General features: G+C 37.5%; 1 protein-coding gene across 1 annotated transcript in view; it reads right to left on the bottom strand.

Moving 5' to 3' along the window:
* NDUFS4 (NADH:ubiquinone oxidoreductase subunit S4) overlaps positions 1–21,255 on the bottom strand; it is a 45,464-nt gene extending 24,209 nt beyond the window's left edge. Inside the window, exons 1-2 of the mRNA XM_048931322.1 lie at positions 21,088–21,255; positions 579–657 (exon numbers count right to left, since the gene is read on the bottom strand). Of these exons, the coding sequence (XP_048787279.1) occupies positions 579–657; positions 21,088–21,173 (165 nt within the window). The 5' untranslated portion in view covers positions 21,174–21,255. The remainder of the gene's footprint in view (positions 1–578; positions 658–21,087) is intronic.
* Positions 21,256–21,352: the final 97 nt, after the last annotated feature.

Here is a 21,352-nt window from a genome sequence, read left to right as displayed (position 1 = left end):
CATAAGTGTCAGGTTGCATCTAGAGTAACAGACCACACATTATGGAAGAACTTACAAGAAAAGATTGCCAAATTTCTGATCTGCTACTGATTAGCAGAAGAATGTTATGCGTTTGTTCCTAGTTGTAATCCAACCTTCATGCATATTCAAAAGCTAGAGTATATGTACATAGCAACAATAACCTTGCATGCCTCTTTATGCACACTATTTTGTAATACGGGTCCTAATGAGGATAATTTTAGGAAGCTGGCAAATTCGGTATGATTCCACAACACAGAAAAATACCCAGATTTCAAGAAAACTTGTTATAAATTACAGCTCACACTGATCCTTGACCACAATGTAATAATAAACAAGGTACTCATCACTTTATATTGCTTAATACTTGGAATGCCATATTTCCTTCACATAGTTGTTTTACTAATGCTGCCTTTTAAAAAATGTATGAAGGATTTTTGCTTTGTACTTCATATTTGTATGGCTTTCCTAGAAGAGCACAGAATACCATTCTGAATGCCTATTGTGTAGAAATAACCCTGAAGGCTGTATCATAGCAGTATGCAGCAGAAAACCCTTACCAATTTTTCATCAACTGTGATGAGTTGCGTGTCTCGAGTTTGGTCCTGTGCCAGCCGCCATGTGGAAGTGCTCAGTGACCTGCAGTGCAAGACTTGAAGTTAAAAAATGATTCATGCAATGAGAAAATAGAGGCAGACAAATCTTACATAAACAAGTTACTTTAACAATATCCGTCTTGTAAAAAAAATTGAAGAGGGAGAGATGAGGGCACAAAAATCCTTTTTCTCCCCAATTAGTTCTGTCTGCTGAGTTTTTGGCAGACTCCCACTTAGCAGTTCACAACAGGCTGCACTTTATGTCAGCCTACAGGCTCTCTGTCACAGAGAGACTGCCAGTGGCAAGGACTGTACTGCTCTATATGAATGTACAGTAGCTGGTTTGTCACGAACAGACAGAAAAATACAAGGCTGCTGCAAGTATTCTGGAATTCAGATCCTTAAAATGATGGCATCAGAAGAAAAAAATCCTAAACCTATTTGTAATGGGAAAGCTCCAGTTCCACACTTCAAAAGAGAACATTAACTTTTTTTTTTTTTAAGCAAAAAGAAAAATCAACAAACAGAACAAAAACTCAAAGCTAATAATTCAAACAAAATTTTCTGTCTTTGAGTAGGCAAAGTTCACAACCGTTTTGCTGCATTACTAAATCAGTACAGGCCAACTTATTAGCTTCCAGGAAATGTGATTAATCTTTCTTCATAACTGCTAAACCTGCAAGGTACAAATGGAAACAGTGAATCCAATCCCACATCACTGAATTAAGAAACAGAATTTGCTGTTAGTTTGCATTATGTCAGTGATGTCAGGATTAGGCCTTATGAGTGCAAATCATCTTTTGGCAAAACAATGCAACAGCAAGTGAAGCAAGCCAGAAAGCACAATTCTCTGAGCTAGTAGTGTGCTTCATGTTTAATTAAGGTCATTTTAAACAAAGGAGGCACAAAAGTGCAGGAATACAAACAACTAACCAGGGGCTAAGCCACTTAAGTTCCAACTGTTCTTCAGAAGATTACTCAACTTGGGAAGCCAGACATACTTGCAGATGCAAAAGAACTTTTAGATTTTGCCTTTGGGATGCTTACGACTGTACTTCTAGTGATTTAACAGTACTATCTTTTGAGGAAACCATCCACAATTGTCTTTAAAAAAATGGAACAGCTTTTTAATAAGAATAACAAGAGTCTCAGAAAATCTGCAACACAGAAACAATCTCCAATCCAACTACACAGTAACTACTGAACAGACACTACTTTAAAAGGTATACTGGGATAACTAACATGCAGTCATTCAAAACCTGTAGAATTACAACAGCATACCTTACAGAGCATATTAGTAAGACAGGAGAACATGGAAGGTGTAGCTAAGGATAGAGTCCCAATGATGCATATGCCTGCTCATGTCTTCCAGTTTTAAATCTTTCACCAGTTTTTGTGGATTCTGGTGACAGTGCATTTCATAGGTTCATAGAACGATGTAGATTGGAAAAGACCTTCAAGATTATGAAGTCCAATCAGCAACCTGATATACAAAGTCCCATCACTGAGCCATATCCTTCAGAGCCACATTTGAAGATATGAAAACAATCACTTGGAAACAAGTACTACAATGCTACATAGAGAATAGCTGCAACTGGATGTAGAATGTTAACTAAATGAGCATTCAATTTTCAGACAATATTGGCATGGCAAAGTTCTGAGGAGGAAAAACTTACACTGGAAAGGAATTTGAAATTTATCACTAAAAAATAAGTCACAATAATATTGTAAAACAAAGCAAAAATTGAACTCAACAAATAAAGCATACAGAATCACACAGCTTCATGACATGGACAAACATGCATTTGAAATGACAAAAGCTGTAAGGGTACTCAAAAGAACAACACAAAGCTTTTGAGGAAGCCAAGGAATCCAAGAACTTCACATCCAGACGACAGCTATTCTGTTACCTCAAAATCTCTGTTCCAGAAAACTTCTGGCTTAACACAGCTCTCATTTTTTCGTTTGCACATATCAAACAAGTAAGTCATAACAAAGGATATAGTAATTCTGCAGTATGCTAAAAAGATGCTTGTAGATACAACCATTGCGCTAAAACAGGAGCACAATGCTTGACTTCCAGAAGCAAGCAGCTGAGAAACACATTATTTACAACATCAACCAAGGCAAAACATTGTAATGGGGAAAAAAAAGTTTATCTCCTCATCTCCTCAGGAATTTTAGTACCAAAACAGCATCCCACAGTTATTGTAGAACACTATATGATGTGGTGTTTACTCTATTACATAGTATCTGGCCAAAGAAAGATCATACAATCAAACTGTAGAGAATTGCTGAGAAAAAAATGTGATATAAATCAAGAAGCTTTTCCTTGCTCTACGGAAAGGTCTGAGGAAAACATGAAGGGTTTGAGTTTGCCAGGATTGGAGTAATTAGGCTGATCAGAATCACACATTTTCTTTGTAATATAAATGCAATTTGAACAAATTCTCAAATTGAGTTTGAGCCAGCTTTTTAATATGAAAAAGCATTTAGCAGCTCTAAAAAGCATAAAAGCCATGCCCTTCCAAAATTATTCCCACTTAGATTATGCCATCTGACATACTTTTTACTCAGGTGACTGCTCATTTTAGAAATTTCTTCCTTTGCAGAAAAGATAAAAATTCATACCATTACAGCTGAGAGGGAAAAACACATATAAGTAAAAACCCCATCAGATAAAAAGTGGGCAGAATCTTTCTCTGTGATACTACTACACTGCACATAGGATGAGTTAATGTTTTTGCACAAGGTGTCTCTGTCAGATGGGATAAATTGGAAGGCATCCCACCTTACAGCTCTCCATGATGTTTAGCTCTCTTCTTCAAAGGCAGATAGACAGTTTTTGCTAACAAGTCAATTTCTGCTCCTTTTCACCACTTCAGAAAAAGTTCACCTATCCCTGGAATTAGTAACCCTCTTCCCTTAAATATCATCTGTCTGCTGAGGTCTGAATTAAAGGGAGGTTGAATTTTCTTTAAGAACTTTGTAATTGAAAACTGTTTGAAAACAGGTACTTGGACAGACAAAGAGTTTGAAGCATAAGTTCGTGGAGGACTCTGTGTAAGAATACATAAAACATCAGCTTTGCTTTAAAGATGACAGACTCCTGGTGCTATCATTTGTTCCATCTGTCATAGGAAAGTATCCTAGAGCATAGAAATATCAGCAACTTGAAACTATCATGCAATCTGAAATATTACTATTTAAAAGTTAATAAAAGTGTTACTGTTTCCCAGAGAACGTATTTAATTTTCACCAAGTTTCCTTGCACAGTTTCCCCTATGCCAGACATTAAGTTTAGGAAGGAAACCTCTTTCCCATAAAGCCTCTTTTGGAACTCCCACAATCATAAGTATCATATCATCATACACATTTTCCCTCACAAATCAGTCATACAGTCTTGACAACACTTACTTAACCTTTAAATTTAATGAATGTATGACCTAAATACCTCAAGTGACTACTCCATCTCAACCTTTTATTCTGTCCCCAACAATAAAACACTTCTCACAAGATTTCTAATTAATACTTAATTGTGCCCACATACACCCTGAGCCTTTAGATGGCTTCTCTGACAGACCAAACTGCAGAATTACAAAACATACTTTTTATTATTTCAGCTCCTTGTGATTCTCCTTTCTTGTCATCTCTGGAACTGTAATCTGCTTTTCTCTTTTTTTCTTTCCAAGCAACTTGGCTTAACGTCATCGCATTTTGCCTTTTTCAGCTTCTTAGGCTTTCTTTTTCCTCTGGCCAAAAATCTCAGGTTGACACCCCAAGAAGAGAAAGTCCCATTTCCCACTCTGTTCCACAATGAACCAAACTCTGATTTAAAATTACTGTACACAGAATATTTTAAATAAGTATATTAGTATTTTAATTCTAAAGTTCAGAAACCCTACAGAGAGTTTTATACATAACAGCTAGTAACAATCAAGCTTTCTATCTTCTAGGTTAATTAATCTCCCATCCAAAATACAGATCAGACAAACTTCCTTCACACTATCAAACAAAGTCAGATGAGACTCCAAGCTGGCCAAAGCTCCACTGCGGATCTGCATAAGCATTTTTCTTACAGTGAGTTCCCCACTGATGAACAAACAAGCTTTAAGTGCAAAAGCTGGGGCTTATTAGAATAGTTAGCCTTTTAAAACAAATGAACAAAAAACTCAAAGTGACTTAGACAAAAGTAAAATTAAGGTTTATTAAAAAGTCACTCATGTCCTCTCTGATCTTCCTAGTACTTTCCCACACGCTCAGTATGAGGCTAATCAACTCTGTAGCTTCTTGGACTGTAGGAAACCTTACACAAGTTCTTCTAGTCTCTAAGAAGGCTTTATTTCTGCCAACAAGGAGGCCTGGCTGCGGCTGCTGGAGACGCATCTGGCACCAACTCCCTTTTCCTCAAGGACATTTCCTCTCTTAAATATAGTCACCGTATTAATGGAAGATACCTGTTTTGTTCTTTGAACATTAACACAAACACAAAGGTGTCTTTGTCTTTCCACAAACACAACTAACTTGGCACGAAGCTGGAGTAGGTCCATCACCATCTAGAACATCATTTGGTTTACAATTACAAAAGTGATATTTCCTCCCTTCCCTTCCCAAATGTGTTGAGCATTTGAATTCCTTGAATCTGATCTACAAGATCCTGCATAGCTGTTTCACACTATCATCATTTAATCATTTCTATTATTTAGGATCATTTCACTATAATAATGTCTGCATTTCACTTAAAATACAACTGTTTATAATACAATTTAGCACGAGTCTAATCATGGCCTACCTCAGCATGAAGTTTATTTTAAGATCTGCTATAAAACAGGACACTTCAATTACATTTCTGGGTTTCAGTGTTAAGAATTTTCAAAAAGATAGGGTAACTTTTTCTTCCCTAACACAGTCCTTTAGAGAAGCATTATAGACATGAACATTACATCCAGACTGGATTATTGTTAGGACTCGTTGTTTTAAAATCTCACAGTATATTTAAAGTTCTTTTATACTGAACAAAGAGAGAGGAATAGAAAATTGGCAAAGGGTACTCTACACGGTCTTCTTGGTAAATATTTGTAAAAAAAATACTTTCCCATCAGCTCAATAATATTGAATGAATTAATGATGAAACTGAAACTCTGTATTTGTAGACTTCAAAAAATTCAGTAAGTTTTACTTATTTTGGAAAAACCATGATCAGCTACCCACATGGATGTCTTCTACAGGAAGAGGTCACTCCTCTTCTACAGTCAGTAAAGTCACACATCGATTCTGTAACTCTGCTAGACAAATGGAGGGGCTCATTATGAAGGCATATGAAATTCTTCTATACTCAGTATAGCACGTGCACCAGTACATAGTCTCTTGACTACCCTACCCCATTACATAACAAGGAAACAACAGAGTTCCTTGCTTCTATGGACATATGTCTCTTCTTCCATTCCTGACAGTAGAGGCCTCAGCTCCGCTGATACCATTAATTAGTTCTGTTGAACTGGAACAACCAAATAGTTGAGCACAGAAATTTTCTGTGATACTAGGATAAAGGAAATTAAGACATTTGGCTTAAACTTTTACCTAGTAACTTTGGATATCTATAGTCAACTTTTTAAAATTATCAAACATGAAGTTTTTAAGAGTCTGCTAACAACCAGTATTTAACACCCATATGATCTGTTTATTTAACCACACAAGCTTAAGTCTTGCAGAACAGGATGCCAGCCACAGAGGCTCTGGAAATCTCAAAAGAAATACCCACAAGCCTAGCAGAAGGTGACAAGCAGCCATATTCACAAGACATGAGTTTGCCTTCCACAAAGAGCAACACTTACCGGCATGTTATACAACACCAATATACAAAAACTTATATTTACCTGATCTAATCTAAGAGTTGAGACTGAATTCATGGCAGGGAAAAAAAAAGACTCCTTAACCTCTTTGAGCAACACATCTGACTGTTTGATCTATTAGCACCCCCTTTTGGTCAACTGTTGGAGATATACTAAACAAAAAGTAGATTCTATGGCACACATAATCAGATCACAGCATAGAGACAAAAAAAAAAAAAAAAAAAAAAAGTCCAAGAGAAAGACTCATGAAAAATGAAAGTACTCATTAAGAATTAAGTCTACATGGAGTTTTAAGTAATCTGTGACTGAATGATCAAAATGACCAGCAGGTGTGCATATACGGATGCTGTACCAAGCCCTCTGACGCGCAAAATAGGTAACCATTCTTAGAAAGCCAATTTCTTTATTATTTATGATTATTATGGCATTTATTAGGAACAACAAAATTTAATTTACATGGTTTATAGTCACCATAAAAATAGTCACCATAAAAACTGAAATTCTGAACAAGTACAACATGGAAAAACTGCCAGGTCAGAACTCTCCACAGCACCCAACCTAGCCACATGCTGTAATTTAATAAACTAAAAACAAGTTAGTATAATGTTCTTTCGTGTATAATGAACAGGTCATCAGTGACCTGTTAAATCATTTCAGATACAGTTCAGATCATGGCATTCAAGTCTAATACAGTGCATTTTTATACAGAAGGCTCATAAAGCTGAATTTGTAGAAGATAAAATACAATGGGATGATTTATTGGTAATAGATTTATTACTGAAATACTGCAACTAAAGTGACAATGACTTATCAAACTCGATGATACCATATTTCATCCAGGATATATTTATTATTCTTACAACATAAACAAAATATAGGATAGTTTATAATACCAAACAGTCCATGTGGAATCCATGTGGTTCTGTTTTGTAGTATAATCTGCATGACTAGCTTCTGGCTTTGGAGGTGAAGCAAATTTGCCACTTACACACAGTTACACTCTCAAACATTAATGGTAATACTTGCTTGCAAAACAGTGCTAAGTTATAAACACTGCAAAGATGGTTTCTGGATGAATAAAAGGAATACTGAATTGTTTAACCTATACTACTGCCATTTCTATATTAAGCAGCAAAAAAAGACCAATGTTGAAATAGAAATGTATAAACACTACATAAGAACATAAAAGGTCATATGCAAAAAATATATATATTCCAGGTGTGAGTTTAATAACCAGGGCAGGAACTTTGTGCTTTATTGTCAGGCAAATCTATTTACAAAAAGAAGCACCAGTCATCTAAATACACTGAATAAACAGGACAATAATTTCTAGCATTTGACCTGTGGCTTAGCGTGCATTTTCAAAGCTAAATGCTAAACTGGTTTGCCTTTGGAAATGTGGCCTTGTTTAATATTTCTAAGTACTAAGTACTTTAGTTCTTTTGGGTTCTACTGTAATTATTCCACAGAGAAGGAAATCCCTGCAACAGCCGGGGAAAAATTCACAGAGCTAGCACAGGCTCACACGAGCGCCTGGGCAAACACGGGCTTCATAGCCAAAAATAACTTTGAGAAAGCCCCAGGATGACACCAGACTGTTTCTCAACCCTCTTGTATACAAAGTCATTAATTGGATCTGATGTCATGCAAGTGCTTCTAGATCCCTTTATGCAAATAATTCAAATTATTCTAGCCTAGGCCAGACAGCAGTGTACAGACTATAGAAATACTTTAGAGAATGGGGCTTAGAACATTAAGAATTACCCCAAAATGTTTAAGTAATAATTGTAGTAATCATAAAACTCACTAGGAAGGGAGATTTGATGTATTATCTTTTCAGCAATATGATCTATAATTTATAAGATGTTCATGGACTGTCAGGTGGCAGAGGACCAATTAATAACTGCCACCTGTGCAGTTGCCAATCATCAACTTTTCATTACACAATACTCTTAAGCACAAAACCTTATCTTAGAAATTCATCTCAGATCACACAGTTGAGAAGGAAGACTGCCTGTGGACCAGTGGAAACCTCTTGTAGGCAAGTCAGCTGAAAGACAAGTAATACCAGAAATGCTGCATAGCCTGTATCAACTATCAACTGAATATTATATTATTTAAGGAAATGCAGTTATGTTCCTGTCATTTACAGTGATTTAAATGAAAATGTAAATGACTTCTTCAATTTTTGTAACTATGAATCCACTTCACTACTCCTCCTGTCTCAACTTTTCCTTCTTTTTTTTAATCTGAGGGCATACTATACAGAGTTTTATTTATTCTTTGTCTGCTTCTAATTCCAAAAGCTCTTACTGCTGTTTTGTTAGAAAGCCGAATAAAGCTAACAAGGAAGGGGGGAAAGCAATGTGGGGAGTAAAGACAAAATACACAGGTGACATATTTGCTGTTTGTTCATAGTAAATGTCAAGTTTCTCCCCACACACACATTCATATAACTAGACAGTAACTAAAAACTGTGCTCTCTTTATAGCAAGAACAACAAAAGTCAAAGGGTTTAATTCCAAAACTGTGAGGAATGAAACTAATGTTCCACAGCCCACCTCTGTGTTAGGGAAGTCCATGCATTTTGAACAAGAGCCTTTGAATTATGTAAAACTAAACAAGAAATGCAAAGATACAGGAATCTTCACTCAAATTGTTCTACGGCAAATTATGGTCTTGTTTTTTGGCCCCATTCTCTTGATTTTGCCTTCCTATTTAACCAAATGTACAAGTTTAGGCAACAACTATTCAAATAATCTCAATGTAATCTCAAAGTCTATTAAACATAGCTGATAAATTAAGACAAAGTCTTTTTTATTTTAATGTCCTTAAACATTTCTAGCGTAAACTACTCAATTGTATGTAGGTCAGTCTGAAATTAGTACCTCCTGTTTATTTCCGTGGAAACTACAACAGAGACAAAGAGCACAATAACACTATTTGACAAATCAAATTCTCAACTACAAAACACTACTCTTCAACACCGTCATCACTGTTACCTGTGCATTTTTGCCAGCAGTGAGTAAGAGCTCTTCATTTTGTGGTGTAACAGCTGTGCCTGGCCACGCAGTAAAGTGGCTTGCCTTTCATGTCACTGTTGCCACTAATGAAACACACCACTCACCACTTCACTGTGCTCACATCCACTGTGTGGTCTCCACAAACTTTGAGTGACCACTGATGAATGTCAGTGGATACCACTTCTTACACATGGAAGAATTCAGTAACACAACTTCACAGAATCATAGAATCACTGAAGTTGGAAAAGATTACTAAGATCGTCAAGTTCAACCATGCTACCACACTCACTAAACCATGTTCCTCAGGGCCGCATCTACATGCTTCTTGAATACCTTCAGGGGTGGTGAATCCACCAGTTCCATGGGAAGCCTGTTCCAGTGCACTGCCACTCTTTCTGAGATTTTTTTTTTCCTGATTTTTCTATCTGCCTTTTGACAGATTATCAAATCTACAATTCCTTGGAGTTTCATCCAGGACTGAAGGGGCAGCAGCAAGCCCTACGCACCAAATGGAGTTAGCAGTTTGCCACAGGCGTGGAATAAAAATCCTATATTGAAAAGAAGTTTTACACAGACAGTCTCGAAACTGTACAACTTATAGAATTCTTTCTATTTGACTAGATTTCCAGAATTAGGAAGTGAAGCTCTGATTCTACCCTGGAAGACATATTCAAAACAGTGAAATCAAAGCAATTTACTACACTGAATATAATGGATAACAGATTTAATCGACCAGACAAGGGGAAAAACACTGCTGAAAAAGTCCTTTCTTGCATCAAGAACTGGAAGAAATTAATCAGCACTTCCATGTCGGATGCCACTGTGTCAGACTGCCCCTCTGCTGCCACCTGTCATACAGCAACAACATGGAATGGAACATTGTTGGGAGTGGTATCCTCTACTGCTGTACCACCAATGCTGGTCTCTGATTTGTGGGCCAGTAGAAAAAAGTAAGAGGCATCGCTTTCAGAACAGGCCCCATATTAAGAATCAAGTATCACAGCAAAACTATGGTTTATAATTGTTTATAAAAGTCAATTAATCTACATGGTTAGTAAGCCTTTGCTGTTGGGCAGCAATGAAAAAAAATTTACTCTAGAGCTGTCAATTTTTGTTTGTATTATTTCATAAACAATACAGCCAAATGGCTCACAAATGGAACGTGACAGACAGAAGATCACTTTTCCAAATCACACACTTTCAGCAGTTGTTTTAGATGAGAGTGAGATAATCCAGCTAAAACTGAGGATAATTTCACTCTTTCTTTGTCCACTTCATCTTAGCCATTTTACTCTTTGGTTTCCCTCCTGAAATACCACACAACTTAATCTTCTACAGCTCATTATTTTCTCTTTCTGACTGTCCACGTTATTCCTTCACTGAAATACTCCAACTCCTCCATTGTACACACTCCTGAGTGGAACAAACATGATATTACAATAATTCTTTGCTTACTGAGCAACATGAAGATACACCAGTGATGCCATCTGACATGCAAGAATAATAATAATTTGAGTTTTCAAGTCAGCTTGTGCTGAATAAAACATGCTGGAGACACAAGCTGGCTGCCAACCATGTGTGTCAGGGCTCTGAGGACACCAACAGGCCTTAGAAAATCTGACCAGTCCTACCATGGGTCTCTGAACACACCAGGAGATCCATTTAAGCTCAGCTCCGGATCTTCAGTCCATACCTGAGTGACATGATTAAGTGTACCTTTCTACAGCCCTGGCTCTGGCTCCTGCCTCAATCCATCACTCAACTTACAGTATCTCTCCTGCCACTTTTTGACCTTGTTGCCTGGATGGACTTAGATACATTGCAGCTTGTTTTCAAACTTGTATCTGGCTCTCATCTCCTAATTGGAGTCCCTAGGTGGACCCTGGACCTGGTTTATCCCTTAGCTATACCTGGGACTGTTGGCAGATCCTATTATCAGCATCCAGTTCTGCTTATGTTGAGACGACTGCCCTGATCAGTGAGGGCACTGTCCTTGCTTGGATCACCTCCAGCTTCCAGCTTACCTTCCAGCTTACCTTCCTTTCAGAAACAGCTGGATTTAATGCTTCCTTACAACTTGATAATCATGATTTCCTATTAACTGCAGCTTCAACCATTTCATGTAACGTATTTGCATTTGTTTTTTAGCATCACTACTTTCAAAACAAACCAGAAGACTTAATTTTTACCTAGTTTCTCTATAAAGACCTAATTTATATTTTATCACTTTCTAAAAAGATACTAACAACACAGATTTTTGTGGGGAGACCAGCACGATCAATTACCTCCTACAATATACACTTGCCTTTAGGTGTGCAGGTAGCTGCAACCTACATGGCTTATGAAAGCATCTCCAATTGAAGTTTTACAAAGTTATCACATCAAAACTTCAAACATGAGTTTACATGCAAAGATGATTAGTAGCTACATGGTGCCAGTTTAGAAAAAAAGCTTCACCTGCAGCATACCATATAAATCTCTGCAGTCTTGAGACAACTACTCATGAAGGAGAATTTACTGTTTGGCATAAGAGTAACTGTTAAGTTACTTAAATGACACCTACTTCAAAAGAATAGTTGACTGCACTGTTGTTCCATAATTATCTTTATTATTTTCTTTCAATTTAAAGCTGTTAAGGTAAACACTTCTTACAATCATTTTTTTGAGAACTCACCTATGAGATAAAAGTAACCTAATCAGCTACTGCTCCTGTATTTCTGTGCTCTCCTGTACTTTTATTTATACACTGACTCCCTCCCACTCCACTGCTACTACAAAGGGAAAGCCGTTTCCTAGCCTTCTTTCACAGTCCTACTATCTGAGTGGCTATTAGTAATCTGGAAGGAGACTACTGCGGAATAAACCCTTAAGGCAAAACTGGTACTTCAAATTGGTACCTCATTCTTGAATTCCAGTACAGAGAGCAACATTCAGACTACCTGTCTCTTTCTCTGGTAGGCACAATCAACATCAACTGTAGTACAAAGCATTACTGCTGCCGAATTTCCCTGTGGATAACTTGTGTGGTACATACAAATACACCTTGAACACATGGCACAACAGTCAAAAACACCACATCAGGAGCTGTTTCTTTTCTTAGTTCAAAATATTCCAGTTCTACTGAAGGGAGTAAGGCACTTCTTTGTTGTTAGGTCATTAAATACAACTCCAGTTTCATAACAAGAAATGGACTTCTGAAGATCGTTGAATTCAGACCAAAGTATCCATAAAATCTCCATTTAATTCAGAAAATTTAATTCATTTAATTCTCCATTAAATTCAGAACTACTGAAATGCTTGAAAAAGATGGAGAATTAAACAATTATTCTATGCAATAGTTTTTTTTATATACTTCAATATAAATGGCATCGCTAACACTAGCAGAACATTATCTTATCAGATTCATAGCAAATGACAATCATCAGAAGCATGTAAGTGCTGAGAATGCATTAATAAAAGATCAGACTTAAAATATTTAATATAAAATCATACATGAGTTTTAAAAAATTAGTAGAAACTGTTCATGAAATCTTTCATAGAAACACTGCAAGAATAACCAGCTGCAAGAAGTGTTTGCCCACACACATTCTGGAGCTGCCTACAGTCCGTCTAGTCTAGTCAGAAGTTAATTTACTTCCTCAGCATCAGTTGCAGGTCAAGGGAACATTACAGCATACACAAATTACTGCAGCTATGCATGGCCTGTTAACAAAATAGTAACTAAACACACTTTTGTACTGGCTAGGAGAGAGCAACTGCACCTAAAAGTTCAGACAAAAGTACGCCACTATTTCTTAAGAAATATGAAAATATGCATTATAAAGATAACAATGGTTAAATTTTCAGATTGACACCTGCTAACTTAATGGTACTTTTTAATAAACAATAATGGATGCGATCCTAACACGGTCGGGATACTTTGTGACATATTTAGAATCCAATTCTTAGTAAAATTTAAAAAATTCTATCAAAATCCACTCCACTATTATGAGAACAAAAGAATATATGCAGATTAGATGATAAAAATAAGCTCTTAAAGATTATATAAATTTACTGAAACCGTCAGTATAAAAGATGTTTCTGAATTTGTTCTCATTTTCAGAAAAACTATTTGTAGTAGCTTTGAACTTTCCCACTCAGCACTTCTGTGCATGCAACTTTTCTCTTATAACAGCTGATTTTGTTTACAACTGCCAGTTTGGTCAACAGCAGAAAAATCAATAGCCACTGTGTGAGCTGTTGTTTCTTTAACTTCTAATTTTTCTCAGAATACGCAAGTTTAATTTCAGGCCTTATGTTAACAAAAACAAACAAACAGAAGAAGAAAAAAGAAGCACATAGACATGGTTCAGAAATGCACAAGTTCTATTCTTAAAAACAGATTCTTTCTTCCATCACTAAGATCAGCATAAAGCACAGTAACTATGAACAAGAGTTCCTGTCCCTCTCAGACAGAACTGAGTAATAATTTTGTTTGTTTTTTTTTACATAATTTTTAAAAATTTTTTACATTTTTTACAATTTACCTTACACCTAACACTATTTGAAAGCATGCTTAATGTTCACAAATTCCTTAAATAAACAATATTAACAGACAACCTGTCACAGGTCAGGGATGACTAGAAATTATAACTACACAAAATAGATTATTTGTTCACTGAATAAGACATCAGCAAAAAGAATATCCAAAATTCTGAATATAGCTGTAAGTTTATTATACCAGTCACGTTATTTGTAATTTGTATTTCAATCTTCACTCATTAACATGGGTTTAAAAACAGGCATGATTACCCACAGTGCTACAGGGGAGACCTAGTGCGCTGGCCTAATACACTAACATCTATACACTGGTACAATATTTCCTCCCAGAAAAAGCAATGCCAGATACTTATTTCAGTTGTACCTTGAGTAAACGATCAAAGCCAATTGATGAGTATCAATTAAATTCATGAGTTACTTCTTTTTTTGGACTCTAAATTATCCTGAATCTCATTTGTGCATTTTGCTAGTGTCTGTTTATGTGAAGAACAGCTTTGAAAGTTCCCACAAGTCCCTACAGTTCCTTGTAATAGAGCCCCGAAACACCATCTTTTGGGCAACCACATAAAAATTCTGCAAATATTACACTGACTTCAGATTTATATCAGGAAAATATGGTCAGTTAAGTCATAACATTCAAACATACATTAAGAGAACTTCATGGTCATTCTTCCCAAAAAGTATTTTCCCAGACTAAGTTAAACATGCTGAACAGTATACACTAAAACAATGCAACTAAAGCACATTTTATTATTTTGTTGACAGATTTGAAATGCTAGCTATTGACAGATAGCATTCAAATTCCCCTACTCCATATATCTATACAGCATTTCTTAACCTATAGTTTTCCTGATTTATTTGACAGAAAATGATTTAAGTCACTGTAGCATGTTTTAAGAAAAACAAAAAAACAAACAAATAAACAAACAACTCTCAAGCTGAGAGATACCAAAGATCTGGTATTAAGAAATATCACCACAAAATCCATCTTTATAGAAGCTCATTGCTTTTTTTGTTTGTTTTATTCTAAAATAAGAGTCCTTCTCAAACTCAGGATCAGAGCCTATTTTAAACTGCTTAGTCTCTAAGGAAAATACTATAGCCCTCTGCCTTAGGAAATTAGTGACAACAAACTTAGTCTGACCTTAATTTTTATTCCTCTCAACCTCTACTCCTCTACAGATCTCTAAAGCACAAGGAAGATCTACAAGTCAGTAGAGTATGAAAAAGTTATTTTAGCAGGAAGTAATGTTTTTTGTTTGTTATTTTTTTTAAATATGCCAGACTTCACGTAAGTGATCCGTAGTTCTAAGCCTAAACTGGCTAGCTGCCACTGGGCTGATAATAAAGGCTTTCAGATATTTTACACTAGAGGCAAGCCTACAGCTTATTTAGTATTCATCTGCCAAAATAAACATACCTTAGAAGTCTTCCTTCTTTTCTCTATTAAACCTTGTATTTCTAGAAAGGCTGTCACTCCTCCTTTGGGTTTCTAATTCCAAAAGTGAAGGAAACAAATATAATTAAAGTAAGTCACTCTAAGTTATATTCTCAGTATAAGCAGCAATTTAAGAAGTTTCGTCAGGAATGTTCCGCTGTCATCACTTCCTGCTCTATTTACTTTTCTCCAATTACATTAGAAATACAGCTATTCCCAGAAAACAAAACAAAACAAAAGCCCACGGCCTTCTTTCCTTTTCCCCCTTCTGAAATTTTGGCCTTCCACACCTCTTTTCCCTCTTACATCCTCACCTTTCTACTGATCCTTAACCTAGAACAACAATGAAGCTATCTGAACTTTATGAAATATTATGGGAAACCAACATGGTATTAAGGACAAGAATTAGGAGGTTAAAGCATATGAAACATACTATTTTTTACTTCTGTGTTCCTCTCATCTGTAAAAGACTTCATCTTGATAGCAACATTTTAATATTCTGAATGTTTCACTTTATCCAAACTTTCCCATTCTTGACTGAGCCTTTCCAAAGCTTCCTCCTTCTCTGCTAAAGGAAACAAGGAACAGGCCACCTTGCTCTCCACACTGCTTAAAGTGGGAAATAAAAAACACAACTCTGGCTCACAGGAGTTGCTCTAACCTAGCATGGATATGCATATCCACTAATGATAGACCAGTCATGCTGGCTCATCAGCTCTTGCAGGACAGTAGCAAGTAAGAGTTATTAATTTTGATATTGTATAGAATGCACTATAATAGAACTCAAATTATCCTATTTGTCAGAAATCTTCCCTGTCTTTTAAAGCATGCAAAACAGATGGGGCAGGAGTTCTTCCTTCACTATAAACAGAGACCAAAACATAATTAAGAGACAAGTTACTATAAAAAAATAGCCACAGGTGATGCTTTCAATCATGGTGAATACATAAGATTTGGCTACTACACTCCCTTGTATTCACACACAGTTATTGTTTGAATAGTGTGAACAGTCAAAAGGGATGGGTTTTTCATGAAGTATGCACTTAATTATATGCAGCATTTACTTTTACATTACTGTTCTAGACTATCTGCAAGATCAGACAAAGACTCGCTGCTGCTTACAGTTTTGTTTTTAAACTGATTTCACTAACTGTACAAATAGCAGTGTTTTTAATCTTTTTATCCCCCTTATATATTTGTCTCTCCAGATATTTCACTCAAGTCCTCAGGTCTGCTCCAAACCTTCACTAAAATCTGACTAAGAAATTCATTCAGCATTTTGGTTTACAGCTGTACTAATGTGTACTAATACAGTTTGATTCACCATACTTTCTCTGTGATATACATTAAAAACAAAATAGAAATTCAAAATTGAATTGCAAAATTCAAGTTAAATATGTATTTTAAAAGGCTTTTTTTCCCTTTAAACAACCAAAGTACAACTTATACAGTAAAAGCAACATCCCCACCAACTTTGTACCCTTATCTTATCCAGAAATTTTAACTCAGGTAGCCTCTGTAGATGCAGTTATCCACTGGAATCAATTTTGACAAAATTAAATGTTGAGTACTATTTTTTTATTTGAAAAAAAATCAGAGCTTCTGAAGTGTTTTAAAGTGAGAACACAACACTTACATTATCTTGTATGGCATATGTGAGAATGTGGCTAGCATGCACAACAGGTGGATGAAATAGTAAGAAAGACAACTTTTGTAATGTGTTACTACTCCAGATCTTTTTTTTTTTTTTTTAAAGGCACTTAGGCTAGCACCGACACTGGCTAAGCAGTGCTTTTATTAGCTAAGTACAGCCAAAGGATTGTGAATCTTTGTGCAGCCATCTGGTCAATCTGGATCTGGAAGATCTGGAAGACTGGGAAGTCTACTAAGCCACATACAACAAAATATGCAACAAAATATTCAACAAAAGGCAGTATTATTTTGAGGAAAACAAATAATTAAGAGAAAAAAAAACAGTATGAAAAGGTTAGTTATTCTCAGGGAAAATAAATGTAAACAAAAGATGAAACATTTTCTGTGTTATTGATGAAAAAGCAAGGTAGCAACTGAACAATGTGCTACGCTTCTTCTGCATTTAGAAGTCCTTTATTTTTCCACAAAAATGGCTTCCCCCTCTTTTTCTGTTTTGAGCAAACCTCTTGCCAACTTTGCATATGCAAATGGAAAAGTAATATTTAAATGGCATCCCAGATTTCCTCATTCTCTTGAGCATATGGCAAGAACTGAGTAACAGGCTTTTTACTCCACAAATATCCTTAATTCCTCACTCTGCTAACTTCAGGTGTCTATTATGATGAATTAGCAGAACATTTCTGATCAGCCTTAGTCTCTACAATACAATTACAAGAAACAGGCAATAAATTTTAAAGAACCATTATCTCTTACTGAAAAGTGGTAAGAACAATCCATTATTATAAAATGTATGGACTGTATAGCCAGATATTACACCTGCACATACAAAACATTCTGCTTCTGCAACATAAATGATTCTCTTTGTATCATGACTGTGATATCTTGTGAGACAAAGGGATCCTGAAATTCTAAGCGATTTTGGAATAGCTGATTCTCAATTTAGAATAAATTAATTTGTTCCTCAATGACAGAGCATTTAAAGTTCTCTTTTCCCAGCTTAACCTACCTACATTCTCTAATTCAGGGGAAAACTATGATCTTTCCCAAGTGAATGACATTTAAGAGTCTCTCCTTTGTTTTCCTCCTACTCACATGAAATCGTACCATTTAAGTTAAACCCTTAAATCAAATTCTGGCTCACAGTAACTGAGTGGTCAAACTTTATGTAATTTGGTAAGGCAGACACATAAGGTACATCCTTCCCACTGAGATCAAATTCAGACAAACACACTGAACATAACTTCAAGATCATGAAACAATAGATCTTACATTGTGAAAGCTTCAAAACTGCAATCTCAGTTGCTAATGCTCTATTAGGTTCGCCTTGAGACAGAAGGATGGACTCAGTAACTGCTGCTTCAGTGATTTTAGCTAGACATGCATCATTTCCTAAGGATATGAAAAATGGTGCATGTACTCTTAACTTAGGGCTGAACAATTATTTCACAGTTGTGTTACTAAACATGGATTCAGAATCACCAAGCCACTAGGACATGCAAATTCCAAAGTGCTTAATCATCAAATTGACACATTTAAACTTGGTGTTATAGGAAGATGTACCATGCATTTGTAAGAAACAAATATAATTCATGGAAATTAGAACAGAATCTCCTGGCAGTACTGGAAGATTCTCCAGGAAACTGGTTTCAAAATCATAAGGCAGCTAACTTATTCTGTAACTGCAGTTCCAAGAAGCGTGGAACTATTGGAATTTGTGCAAATAAAAAACTATTAAAAAAGCAAAAACCACTTCAGGTAAAACTCATGCTTTAAATTTTAAACTTTAATCCTACAGCGAGCAAACAACAAACAGTATTACTCCCATAATTTTAGCTAACATCATGAATCTGTAATTTCAACATTACAGTGAATCCTAGAATGGCTGAGGTTGGCAGGGACCTCTGGTCTACACAGCCCAACAGCAGCTCCAGTAAGGACACCCAGAGCAGGATGTCTGAACCACATCCACACGGCTTCTGAAGATCACCAAGAAGCAGGCTCCACAACCTCTCCAGGCAGCCTGTGCCAGCACTCCATCACCCACACAGAACAGAGTGCTGCTTGGTGTTCAGGGGGAACTTATGGTGATTTATTTGTACCCACTGCCTCTTCTGCTGGCACTGGACACTACTGAAGAACCTTGCTCAATCTTCTTTTATCCTACCTTTAGACAGTTCTATATAATGATGAGAACCTCCTCCAAGCTAAATTCTCTTCTCCACACTGAATGGTCTCAGTACTTTCCTCCTTTCCATAAAGAAGAAAAGTGATGCTGCAGGTCCTTTCTCATCTTCTTGGCCTTTTGCTGGACTCTTTTTGCTACCCCCATGTTTCTCTTGTACTAGGGAGCCCAGAACTAGACACATTACTCTAGGTCTCCTGGTTCCAAGCAAAATTTTTTTCTCAGTTAGCATGCAATGACTGTAAAACTGTGTTAAACTAAGTAAAAGAGACTTGCAGTGCCTCTCCCTTCTTCTTCTCCAAAAACCTTGCAGATTTACAATCAGGCTACTTTCCCATGGAATGTGAAACATATATTCAACTTCTCCTGAGACAAGTATCTCCAAGATCCCTCTTAGTAAAATAAAATAAAATAAAATAAAATAAAATAAAATAAAATAAAATAAAGGTACCTTAATACCATAATTCTCTTGTGGCAGGGCAGAAACCTAGGGCAGATCTTATCCCAGAAGAAATGACATCTTCAGAGTCCCTACCACACATCTCAATGCTATTCATTCCCACCTCTGTTACAGCCTACTATTTGTTCTGGAATAACTGCTTAGAAAATTGGGTGTTTCAAGCAAACACACACACACGAAAAAGCCTGGATGAGTTGACCGCTCCAGTGTACCACACAGTGGAGGAAACTTTTTGCTGACCAAAAATCATAAAACCATGACAATCAGCACTACAGGGAATGAAAGGAAGGGCAGAAACAAGCAGTCAGATGCAAACAGGAGGTTTCTGCACTAGCACAGACAAGTTCCTAAATTTATATTCACAGATTCCAGAGAATTTTGGTGAGACGGAAGGTTAATTTTCAGCGCTGTAAAAAAGGTGTCGACGTCGTTTTAAAGGGGAACAGGAACCAATGGAACAGTCAGAGCATAATAAAAAGGGTAAAAACGAAGTAGTATGGCTACAGTCCTTTTACCTCTTCATGTGTGTGTATGCAGTTTCCTGTGTGTAGATTTAAATAAATAAACACGTAGAAAACATGCACAGATATTTTAAATAATTACTGCAACTTTCCCTAACTAGGAAAGCAAACCCTTCATGGTAAACAGCAGTGAACTTCATTTGTTTTCCTGATCAGAAAAGATGTTATAAAACCTTGGGACATGCACAGAAGACACGCACAACTCTTCAACTACAAGCTGAGCAATGCATTAAGTCCTCGATAACGTCTCCTCTTCAAACAAAACAAAACAAAACAAAACAAAAAAATAAAAACAACCAATGACAAAGTGCCAGCAAAAAAATTAATAAGTGCTTTCCAGCATTATTTCATGGATGACAGTGAAGTGCCAGTGAAAAATCAGCTATGTATCGCCTGGGAAAACATTAAAGGCCTCGTTGAGAAGCTTCAAAGCAGCACGGGGCGAGGCGAGGGAAATCTGCGGGAAGCCGGGCACAGCGGCTTCCAGGAGCTGCGGCCCGCGGACGCTGCAAGGACGAAGGGCGGGCGGTCACGGCGCGGAAGGACAGGCGCAGGCCTAGGAAGGCCTTCCCGCAGAAAGGCCTGTGCCGGCTGCCCGCTCGCAGCCCGGCCGCCCCCTGCTCGCGGAGTCAGCCCAGCTCCCAAGGCGGCCCCGGCGAAGCGCTAGGCCCTGCTCGGACTGCTCGGGCTACTGGAGCGGCGCGGCCTCTCCGCGGGCGCGGCCTTTCCACGGGCCCGTCGGTGCGGGCCCGTCGGTGCGGGGCGGCCGCACTGCCGGCCGGCGAGCGCACGCGGTGCTCATTACCTGGCCGGCGACAGGCGGACCGCGGCGGCGCCGCTGCCCACCGCAAGGTGCCTCAGAGCCGCTGACATTGAGAGAGCCGCCGCCATGACGGTCGCCGCAGCCGCTGGAGGACGGCGTCGTCGCTGGGCCAAACCTCCTCCGCTCAGACAGGAAACGCGAAGGCGAGAGGGAGAGAAGGAGGGGGCAGGGCGCGCGCGGGAAGGCCGGCTGCGGCGGGCGCCGTGCCCTGGTCTGCTCTGACGTAACGCGGCGGGCCGGGCGTCGC

Source organism: Lagopus muta, chromosome Z (genome assembly GCF_023343835.1).
Source record: "Lagopus muta isolate bLagMut1 chromosome Z, bLagMut1 primary, whole genome shotgun sequence".
NCBI classification, from domain to species: domain Eukaryota; kingdom Metazoa; phylum Chordata; class Aves; order Galliformes; family Phasianidae; genus Lagopus; species Lagopus muta.
Note: the sequence above shows the minus strand (reverse complement) of the source record. Positions and strands in the feature narration are given on the sequence as shown.